This window comes from Perognathus longimembris, chromosome 11, assembly GCF_023159225.1.
Source record: "Perognathus longimembris pacificus isolate PPM17 chromosome 11, ASM2315922v1, whole genome shotgun sequence".
Classification (NCBI taxonomy): Eukaryota; Metazoa; Chordata; class Mammalia; order Rodentia; family Heteromyidae; genus Perognathus; species Perognathus longimembris.
In genome coordinates, this window is record NC_063171.1 from 23,313,497 (window position 1) to 23,325,614 (window position 12,118).

The window sequence follows — 12,118 nt, forward strand, 5'->3', positions numbered from 1 at the left end:
GTCTTGCTCTTGATTTCAAAGGGAATGGCTTTAGCTTTTCACCATTTAATATTATGCTCGCTGTTGGTTTGTCATAGACAGCCCTTATTATATCACCCTGCGCCAAAATCAATTCTAAATGGCCCAAAGACCTAGAAATAAAATCAGATACCCTGAAAACACTACAAGAAGGAACAGGAGAAACTCTAGGACTCCTTGGCACTGGAAGAAACTTCCTCAACAAAGGCCCAGAAACGCAACAAATCAAAGAAAGGTTGGACAAGTGGGACGGCATCAAAATGCAGAGCTTCTGCAGGGCAAAGAACATAGCTTCCAAAATAAACAGAAAGCCCACAGATTGGGAAAAGATCTTTACCAGCCATACAATGAACAAAGGCCTGATATCTAAAATATAAACAGAACTCAAAAAATTAAATTCCTCCACAACACATAATCAAAGAACCTACAGCCCTCTCAACAAATGGGCTAACAACCTAAAAAGAAACTTCTCTGAAGAGGAAATGAGAATGGCCAAGAGTCACACGAAAAAGTGCTCTACATCACTGGCCATAAAAGAAATGCAAATAAAATCAGCATTGAGATTCCACCTCAGCCAGTAAGAATGTCCATTATCTGGAAATCCAATAATAACAAATGCTGGAGAGGATGTGACCAAAAGGGAACCCTACTACATTGCTGGTGGGAATTGAAGCTTGTTCAACCCCTCTGGAAAGCAGTGTGGAGGTTCCTAAGGAGGCTAAACATAGAGCTCCCCTACGACTCAGCAGCCCCACTTTTGGGCATCTACCCAAAAGACTACCAGCAAGACCACACTAAAGCCACCAGCACAACTATGTTCATCGCAGCACAACTTGTCATTACTAAAACATGGAACCAACCTAGATGCCCCTCAGTAGACAAGTGATCAGGAAAATGTGGTACATATCCACAACGGAGTCCTCCATCAGAAGGAATGCCCCATTTGTAAGGAAATGGAAGGACTTGGAAAAAAATCATATAAGTGAAGTGACCCAAATCCAAAGAAACATAAACCTTATGGTGTTCCTCATAGGGAATAGCTAGTACATGATTAGGCTAGTCATGGTACAAGATCAAAATACCCCAACAGCTACACCCATATGATCACATAAGATGATGCCAAGTGAAATGAACTCCACATTACAGAAACGAGTTATACCACTGTTGTAATTATTATCAACATGCCATGTGAAACTGTAAAAAAAAAAAAATTCAATGTGCTCAGCTTGAAATGGGGTAACATTATATATTTTGAATATCATGTATTAATTGAATATTCCAAGGGGTCAAGAACAAAAACCAAAAGGAATATGCTTACTATTAGTTTAAAATTAAGTCTTTTAAACATAGATGGGGGCCAGGTGCTAGTGGCTCACACCTATAATCTTAGCTTATTCAGGAAGCTAGTATAGAGGATTGTGGTTCCAAGCTCGCCCAAGCAAGAAAGTCAATGAGATTCTTATCTCCAATTAACCACCAAAAAAGCTGGAAGTGGAGCGGTGGCACAAAGAATACCAGACCTGAGGAAGAAGCTATGGGACAATGCCAAGGCCCTAATCTGAAGCCCTAATTCAGGCACCAAAACAAACCAACCTCAGAAAACCAACAATCCCCAGAACAATAATGAAATTCACTCTGGAGCAGCTCAACAGTATAATAGAGTTGTGGACTTAAGACCACTACTGACACTTACAGTAATAGTCAGGATGAAATTGTGGAGGTGATGATAATCTTCTATATTTTAGTTATGAAGTAGTTTAATGGCGTATAATCTATCAAAACCCAGTGAACTTCTCCACTTTAAATATATGTAGTTCACAATAAATGATTGTAGCTGTGACCATGAATCTGCAATATAATTCTAGTATGACCAGTTGGCTTCTAATATTGGAGACTCAGATTAGCAAAGTGACTGTGCCTCACAGTTCAACGATGAAATCAGTTGCTTTCCGTTCTTTCTACAACTTATTTAAAATCTTCCTGACTTTTTACTTTACACTATTGCAAAACAAAATGAGATAAGGCTATCATAAAGTAGCTACCAACTACCATCTTTGATATTTTTATCCTAAATAAAGATGTTAACCCCATGAGGATTGTTAATATCCATCATGTTTCTTGAATATTTTCTTCTCTGCCTATGGGATATTGTAATTAGTTAATCATCTTTTTTTTTTTTTTTTGGTGGTGGTGGTTCTGAGGTTTTTAACTCAGGGCTTGCACTTGCTAGGCAAGCACTCTACCAGGTAAGCCATGTATCTAGCCTGTTTTTGCTTTATTTATTTTTTTTTCTCAAATTTGCTTTATTTATTTTTTATTTTTTATTTTTTGTCAGTCCTGGGGCTTAAACTCAGGGCCTGAGCACTGTCCCTGGCTTCTTTTTACCCAAGGCTAGCACTCTACCACTTGAGCCACAGTGCCACGTCTAGCTTTTTCTATATATGTGGTGCTGAGGAACTGAACCCAGGGCTTCATATATATAAGGCGAGCACGTTACCACTAGGCCATATTCCCAGCTAGTTATGTTTTTAAGGTATGTTATCTTATTTACTTACTTATTTTGCCATGGATAGACCATGGTCCACAATCCCTAAGGCCTCCCATGTAGTTGGGATCACCGGCATGAGCCACCAGCTCAACTTTCTTCAAATAATCTTTTAAAAAAATGTAGTGAGCACTGTCACACAACTCTCAAACTAAAGGTAAAAAATTTGAACATATTGTGAGGTTATCGTATCAACCCTACTGGCTGGCTATGGTATTTACCTTTTATGAAAATGAGCAAATAAATGAATTTGCAAATGAATATTTGTTGATTCCTTCGTTTCATAGTAGTTTTCTAATCCCATCTCTTCTAAATCTAGGAATTATGAATAATCTTTTCTTGAATCTTCCCCACACCCTTTTCTTTTTGTGACTGATAGTAAAGTACATTTGAATGTGAATTTCCAATTTGCAATCTCAATTTCTTTGTTAAAGGCAAGGAAAAGTTCTTAGGCAATGTAACCCTCCTTCTTTCTACTTACCTTGGCTCTGCCAGTACTCTGAAGAATGTGCACTAAGGCACAGGCCAGCTCCTCTTTATTCCTCACACTAATTACTGGCTCAAGGACAGAACACAGCATGGTATAGTTGCTGGTGACAAATTCTGCAAATTCTTTATATTGCTCCATAGGCAGAATGGTGATAGTTTGGAAACGTGACTTAATTCGAATAGAAGGTCCTCCTGTCTTTCCTTTATTGGGTGTAGGGGTACTTACTGGATACCACTTTTCTACAAACTGGCGACCAGTCACACTGGCAGTGGGAATGTTGACTAGCCCTACATAATTATTCTTGTCCTTTTTTTTCTTTTTTTCCACATCCTTATAAATATGAACTGTGATGCTATGGAGATGTGGAAGGCTGTAGAATTCAAAATGTTCACCCCAGAAAATATTGTCGGCTTTGGTCTTGCTGGTTGTACGAGCAAAGAGGGTATCATCAAGGCACAGTTCACAGAAATATTTCTTCTTAGGGGCAAGATCCTTGGCTTCAATGATCCATAAACGGAGAACATTTTCAGCTCGTCTGCAGTTGTCCTGTTAAGAGGCACGAAAAGTTGAATCTGTAAGCTGATATGCCAGAAAGACAACATTTTCCTCTGATGCTGATTATGTATTCTATTAATAGGAGTCAAGAGGAGTCAACATTGATTGAGATAAGACCAAGCTCTAAATAACAATCTTAAAAAACCAAATATATTCTATTTTATTTGGGTTAAAAATATTTTCTAACTTATCATAGTGCCACCAAAGTGATAACTGGACCAGTTTCTATAAATGAAAAAGCGACAAGTACAACTTATTTCTAGTCTCATTTTCATTATGCACTATTTTTTTTTTTTTTTTTGGCCAGTCCTGGGGCTTGAACTCAGGGCCTGGGCTCTGTCCCCAAGCCTCTCTGTGCTCAAGGCTAGCACTCGCCCCTGAGCACTCTACCACTTGAACCATAGCACCACTTCTGGCTTCTTCTGTTTGTGGGCCAAGTAACGGAACCTAGGGCTTCATGCATGCTAGGCAAGCACTACCACTAAGCCATATTCCCAGTCCCTCGTGCACTGATTTTTGACATGGGTATGTCACTTAGCTTTTCTGTGTGTCTCCTTACCAACACTGGTAAAATCTCAACAATAATTCCTGTGAGTTTATCTCTCATCATAACATGTCAATACATGTATGTAGACTTGAAAACCATTAAGCTGTAAACCAATCATGGTTGTATATGTCTGTTACCCAGCACTTGCAAGGTTAAGACAAGAGGATAACAAGTTTGAGGCCAGCATGGGATACAAAGCAATTTGGAAGGAAGCCTAGGCTATAGGGAGACTTTACCTCAAAACTAAGTAACAATAATGTAAAAACAAACAAAAAAAACCTGTTAAGCGCTATAAAAATTAAGATATTATCAGTACATTTATATTCTATGAACTTGCTGCTTAGATATAGTTTTTACACCCAAAGCTACTATTACCTTATTTGGTTGAACTGTCCTGCGAAGATTTTCCATCCACTTATCTCTTTCCGAGGCAGAGTTACAGCTGAAGCACTTACTTCCACTTAAGTAGGTGACCTTCAACATAAAAATTAGAGATAAAGAAATGGAAATGTATGATTAGAGGTTCTATGTTTCTAATTCTACTGTTAAGAGTTAAGGACTTACTATAAATCCAAATCTTTAAGTTTCATTATATACATACATATACACATACATATACATATATCTGTGTATATATATATATCATCTATTTTTAAATTTATTCTCTAGGTAGAATCCACATTCGTTCCCAGGTATGCAAACAAAAGCCATGTAGAATTTGTTTGCCTATGGTTCAGAAAAATGAAGTTAAAAAAAACCTTTTAGACTACTTCTTAAATTAACTGAAAATGAATATGTTCAATACTAAGCTACTGAAAATAGCTGAAAAGGGAAGACTGTTTCTCAAACAGCTTATTAGATTTCTCAAGACTGGCTTCACCATAACACTATGTAACTACTAAATACAAGAGTTACTGAATCACTGTCTTTAGAATCCATTTTTCTTCTATTTGGTAACCTGCTACTGGTTTTCAGTTATTTACTAGGTTATCCTGATTACTATTATCACTGTCCATCAAAAATGAAACACATAGCTTATAGTCTTTATTTTTTTATTAAAAAGATTTTAAAATATTTTTTATTAAAAAGAATATCAAGAAGTAATTCAAATGGTTTTTATTAAAGCGTATCATTAAATGGCCTGCCTAAGTTGCTGAAATTTGTTCACTTGTTAATTCAATCTCAGGTCATAGTCCAGTGAATGAGATCAGATTATATGTTCTGCCTAAAATGGTAATTATCAGCGTCATGTGACTAGTGAATACCTGCTATGTGGTAGCCAAACTACCATGTTTAGGACCATGGTCCTAGATAAAGAACTATTCATGTTGTAAATTAGAAAAATTGTGAGACTTGCATGAAGTTCCCCCAAATAACATTAAAATTGGGGACATAGGGCTTCAAGAGAAAAATAGTGTATCATTCTTATTACTAAAAATTAAAGTATTAAAAATTAAAAATGCTAACAATTAAAATATTAATTTAATAAGTTATAGTTAACTTCTGCTGAGAATGTAGTAAGTATTCAACTTTTTTCTTTTTTTTTTTCTTGGAGTCAGGGTCTGGGCACTGTCTCTGAGCTTTTTTTGCTCAAGGCTAGCATTCTACCACTTGAGCCACAATGTCACTTTCAGTTTTGTCTGTTTATGTGGTACTTGAGGAATCGAATCCAGTGCTTCATGCATGCTAGGCAAGCATGTAGCTACATTCCCAGTCCTCCAACTATTTTTTTGAAAGCAGACAGCAAAATAAGGAGACATAATCATTAATAACTTTAATAACAAATGTAATTAGATGAACAGATTTGCAACTTTTTACTAAATAGAAAATTTCCACCAACTGAAATGATGTCAGCATCATGACAGTAATGAACTTGTGTTGATTAATTATTCTGTTTACTGTGTGTGTGTGTGTGTGTGTGTGTGTGTGTTTACCTCAAAGCAAAAGTCTTGTCCAAGGATGCTACTATGAAGTGGTTTCACTGCCACAGGCTCCCCTCTACCAAGATCCAGACATTCTACTGCACTGCATGGGCTCAGCAAGGATTCATGGGAACGTGATTCTTTTAGTTTAGGCAGCCCACGAGACCTAAAAGTAGAAGATATTTAAGGTGATGCTACCTGGCCAACAAAAAACTGAAGGCTTAATGCAATGGAAGGTAACAACTGTACAAATACCTACAGGGGAAAAAATAAAAGGAAGAGAAAATTAGTAGTCTCTAGTAATAAGATATCATGTGGCACATATAAACTACATACACATATATGAACAGAAGTATAAAAATGTAATTTCACCAGTCTTAAGGGAGCTCCAGCTCCTTTGTTTACTTATGATCTTGCTATATTCAGTTCAAGGCCAAGGTGGCCTTGAACTTGCAATCCTCCTGCTTCTGCACCATGAGTACTGGGATTTCAGGCATGTATAATCATGCCCAGCCTCTACAGACATCATCATCATCATCATCATCATCATCATCATCATCATCATCATCATCTCTCTAAACTGTAATATGGAAAAATAAAATAATCTTATTCTTTATTTTAAAATATTGTCAAACATTTCTTATTTTTATATTCATGCTACAGCTTTTAGCCTCTTGTATCACTGACAAAATAGTAGTGGTTGAATCCTCAGTTTATTTCATCTCTGACAGAATACACACCCACAGACAGACAGACAGACACACATCAAAGCTAAATTTTTCAGCACAGACTATCTCCCAGAAAGCCTGATTTCCATTTCAATATGAAATTTTCTTCTGACAGCTTTTGCTTCTACCAACGCTTTACAATATAAATGTGAATAAAGAACAAAGTGCACTCAAGAAACTTCCCATCATGAAAACAATGCCCAAACTTTCACAGAGAACAACATACTAGATCTGTTGACACTGTTGAGACAACCTGGATGATTTTAATTTCCTGGGATTTTTTTTTTTTAAAGAATGCTTGGAGTCATGACTCATGCCACTATGGGAGCAGCAATTCGCTGGCTTCCCCTTTAAAGAATTAATGGAGTCTAATAATGTGAAGTACAGTGTTTCTGAATCCAGAACTGGCTGGCCATGCTGTTTTACTTAATAATTACACTATTTATGAAATACTCGGAGTTAAATACATATACTTGAAGAATAAGTACTTAGAAAAGAGGATTAAAAAATGCTGTGTAAAGACATTTGTTTTATGTAAAATAAATTAGGTAAGTGGCTTCATTGAAACCAAGATAACATTCAAAGGATCTGAAGTATTTAAAGGTAGAGTAGTGCTTAGACAGTAAAGCTGCATTTTAATAGTTTAATTAAACTTCATAACACAAGAAATATTTTCAACAGTAATGATTTTGCTCTGCTCTTTCCATACAAATATAAAAAAAACCACTATTTAAAGTTTATGCTGAAAATATGTATATCCTGGTATTTCAGCAGTTTTTGAAAGACATTTATATTTCCCATTGATAATATACAAAAATGTACAAGAAAGTGTAACGAAATACCTTTACATTTATTTCCTTTTGTTCTGCATAAGACAATGACATGTTTGCAGTTATATACTGCAAATATAGCACATCAATTAAAAACAGCTAATGCTATTTTACTTAATCTTACAACCTTTTCCAATATGCTATTTTGGAAGGCTTGATGAGACAACAGAAGCCTGGGTGAGACATCAAAGCACTATAATCTTTCTTAAACAAATATAAAACAATTCTAACAAATGTTTCTCAGGAGAAATTGCTGGAGGGGAAACACCTTGCAAGCTCTGGGATGAATCACAAGGAAAAAAAGCAGAGCATATTTAAAAAAGGAGTTTCAACAAAAGGCTTACTTATATTTTTTTAAGTAAAAAAGAAAAAATAAGTTAATTTTATTTCAAACAAAATAAATGTCTACCTACATGAAGCAACTGTATAGCCACCTGGTAGTGCAACCCCAAATCATAGCGGTGCCACATGTCCTGGAATAGCAAGTCACTTCCTGGACTACATTTCAGAAAACAACTCTCTGTTCAGAAGACAGGAACCAACAGAAGATGGTTTCCCTGCTGCCTTCGGTTACTGATACCATCTTCCCAGGTGTTATTCAAGTCTTCCACAGAGCAGAACAGAAACACAAACAACAGACCAAGTCACCATCTTCATCCAAACCCTGCAGAACAGGTAATATTCCTTCTTTTCCTTCAGGCTGCATCTAGCCCCTCAGGTAACACAAACAAGGTTCCAGGGCTCTAGGCTGGGCCTGTTGCCATGGTGCTACACCTGTGAGGAGATTATAGCTGGGAGGCTGCTGGAGAAGCTGCAGCTTGGACTCAAGGAAAACTCTCCACAAACATGGCAAAGGTGACCATTTTAATCAGAAAGGAAATAATGGTGAAGCCCCTGCCCATTTCTATTTGCAAGTTATCAAAACAAACTGGGAATGGAGGTGGCTATCTTATTAAAAATTCTGCTGGGAATAAATCTAAGCTTTAGCTTATTTCATACATATTAATTCCAACCAGCCATCCTACTAGACACTACTTCATACATCTCATTTGCAAATACAGTCTTTCCTAGCTCTTCTGTTTCTTTGTAATGCTTAGCCTAAAGTTTCTAAAACTCATTTTATATGAACTTATCTGGTTTACAATTTTTCTTCCTTTAGAGATTGTTGGGCAAAATCCTTTTTTTTCCCTATTGCATTTTCAATGCATGCAGTGTATATCCTAATGGCTGCCATAAACAGGTACTCTAACCAAACCACCTGGAATTGTAACACTAAATTCTTCTAGTTACTGAAATTTCCACTATTAATATATAGTTCAGAATTTTCTATTGTTCAGTCTGTATATATATGCACACATGAGCCGAAAGCTAAAGTAACTAGTGTGTTCAACATACTAAATAAATAAGCAAGCTCTTCCTGTATCGAAAGAGTGTCTCAGAGAAGACAGAAGTAATTCCCAGAGAAGCAAGATTACAGTAAACAGGAAGATCAAACAGCCTGGGAATGGCTTAGGGGAGGAGGCATTATCTGTATAAATATTTCCATATAATAGCATTAGTAACCCCCAAGTCCCCTCTAAATCATGTTTACCTCCTCCGTTGTACCTTCATATGAATTGATTTTTCTTAGATCTACTAACTACAGAGTTTTAGTAGACTTATGGCACCATAGTTTACTCCTCTAATGGAAGGTAGAATTTATTGGGAGAATAATGAGCTTAAAACTTGGTCCAAGCCACTTTGACAAATACCTTTTATCAAGAAACCTAACCCAGCCTTGGAAGTGGATATTGAATACCTTAACTACTTGCCAGATTCTCTTCCTGACTGCTTTCTTTCTCCCTGGACCATCAGCCCATGTTACTATACCATGTGAGAATAATTCAGGGTTTCAATATAAATCTTTCTAGACTTAACTGAGAAAATTTTCCAGAGGGCAATTTTACTTAAAATTAGGAACACCGTATCCTTTAATGTCTGTGCACGATCGCACAATTTATGTAAACTCTAGCATTGTGAGGTAAGGGTTAAAATTTTAATTGCTGATGAAGATTATCTGCTGCTTTTGACCTAGTAAGGAAGCAAACTATAAGGCAAGAGAGGCTTTCTATTGCTGACTACATCAAATCAGTATTATATTGCTCCAAACCTCATCCCTACCTAAAACCACTCTTAAAAGATGAAATCAATCTTTAAAATCAGCTGGGGGATGGGGCACCAACTCACACAACAGCAGATACACTGATGAAGGGAAAAAAAGTAAAAGAACTCTGGTTAGCACAATTTTAAATACATCACAGCTGGTTTCCTCAGCTTATCCATCCAATTCTTTAAAAAGCCACATTTCCTCCACAATTTCAATAATGTCTAGATATGCTAGCTCAATCTGCCACATGTTTACAGATTCAGTTCCAAATTTAGGAATTGGGAAACTTAATTAAAAATGCTATTGCCACACAAGATCCAGGACTCCAGTGCAGGTGAGTTTCTGCTTGGCTTGGCAGTTATGATTCTAGAGTGTTTCACTGAATTCTTGAAAAGGACAGCCAGTGTAAAAGGACAGCTGAGTGTAAAAATGAACCCATGTTTCAGTCAGTATGCATTTCTAAGGCATTCATTTTCTTTGAAAATTTCACAGGTTATAACTAAGATTCATTATTCTAATGCTCTACCAATAGAGTTTGTTTTTTTTTGTAGCTCTCACATTGAGAACAATTGCTTTACCTGTCCTCTAGACTTGATTATTTTTTAAACCAGGTATTTTATGAAAACATCTAAATAAAACTTTCTTGAAAATATTAAATTTTCCATAATAATTTTTTTTGCTGGTCCTGGGGCTTGAACTCAGGGTCTGGCACTATCCTTGAACCTCTCTGTGCTCAAGGCTAGCACTCTACCACTTGAGCCATAGGGCCACTTCCAGCTTACTCTGTGTATGTAGTACTGAGGAATCAAACCATGCTAGGCAAGTACTCTTACCACTAAACCACATTTCCACCCCCTGAAGAATAATTTTAAAGGTTCCCCTCCCTGAACTAAGAAAAGAAATTAGGACCCATTTATCACAGTTTTACTTGTGATATTGTAAGGTGAGAAAAGAGAGAAGCCACATTTTGAAGGATCAAATCTTGGTGTCTTTTATCAAAAGGCTGGCCGAATGCATGGTGTACTCTTGTCTCAAAGATATCAGACAGCAATTACACCTAAAACAGTTAGGAAATTGGGCCATGAAGCCAAGAGGAAAGAACAAAAAACAATCCCAACAAATGAATTCAGCTCCAATGACTGGAGAAGAGCCAGGAGACAGAAGACAGGTGAGGAACATAGAGACACATGGTATAGTGTAATGGCACCTGAGCTGGTCTGTGCCTAAATAAGGTCAGGTCAGGGGGAGGGTCACAGGAAATTCCCAGTCCCAGGCATTGGACTGACAGGTTTAGTAACCTATCAGGCAAGTGCCTGCCTCTGCCTCCAAGGATTCAGGCATGCCCCTCACCTGGGAGGTGGGAGATCCACCTTCCTCCACCATGAAGACAAGATGGCAGACCCTACCATCATCCATGTGGCCAAGATGGTGCCAGCCAGACCCGGTCTCCGTACTTCAGTGATACTAAAAGAATCAGTGTCTTCCATGAAGATCCTGAAAGCTCTTTTAGCTTCAGGTAAAGCCATTCCTATTGCTTACATTACTCACTGACTTTCATGTTAGCTTAAAATTACACACTATACAGCTTTTGTGGAAGCACAATGTATTCTGTATATCCTCTTTCCCTGCCTCAGCTTCCAGACAATATTATCTAATGAATCAAGCTGCTGACAAAGGGCACCTATTAGCTAGAGTGGTCACTTAAAATGAACACACTTGACAAGTGATGGTGGCTTATGCCTGCAATCCTAGCCACTCAGGAGGCTGAGATCTGAGGATCATGGTTCGAAGACAGCCCGGGCAGGAAAGAAAGAAAGTCCGTGAGACTCATATTTCCAATTAAGCATCAGAAAACTCAAAGTGGAGATGTGGCTCAAAGTGGTAGTGTGCTAGCCTTGAGCACAGTGCCCAGGCCCTTAGTTCAAACCCCATGACCAACACCACTACCACCACCAAGAAACACATTCATGGCAAGGAAATTCATCTCAAAGAAAAAAAAATACCCACATGAGCTTTGGTATATCTACATGTATATATGCTGAAGTTAGTCTCAGAAGGAAGTTTAGAAATATTAAAATATGTTTTGTAGGGTAGATAATTCAAGTTATCTCAAATATGACACACACTAGGGAACAATCTACAGAAAATAGTGTCACATAATAACACATTATTCTTTTGATGTTTAAATTGCAATGGGAGTAAAATCTACTAGTACTCAAACAAATTTCATATAGATATCAATTGAATAAAAAAAAACATGCAGAAATATAGCCAGGCACCAATGGCTCACATCTGTGATCCTTGAGACTTGAGAGGCTAAAAATAAAATTACAGTTT

At 37.2% G+C, this 12,118-nt stretch overlaps 1 protein-coding gene across 5 annotated transcripts in view; it reads right to left on the reverse strand.

The window, feature by feature from the left end:
* The window catches only part of Rasal2 (RAS protein activator like 2), a 271,624-nt gene that overhangs the window by 33,537 nt on the left and 225,969 nt on the right, over positions 1-12,118 (reverse strand). For all 5 annotated transcript variants that reach the window (XM_048357801.1, XM_048357799.1, XM_048357800.1 and 2 more), the window contains 3 exons: positions 6,090-6,243; positions 4,531-4,629; positions 3,045-3,599 (listed from right to left, as the gene is read on the reverse strand). In XM_048357801.1, coding sequence (XP_048213758.1) covers positions 3,045-3,599; positions 4,531-4,629; positions 6,090-6,243 — 808 coding nt within the window. The remainder of the gene's footprint in view (positions 1-3,044; positions 3,600-4,530; positions 4,630-6,089; positions 6,244-12,118) is intronic.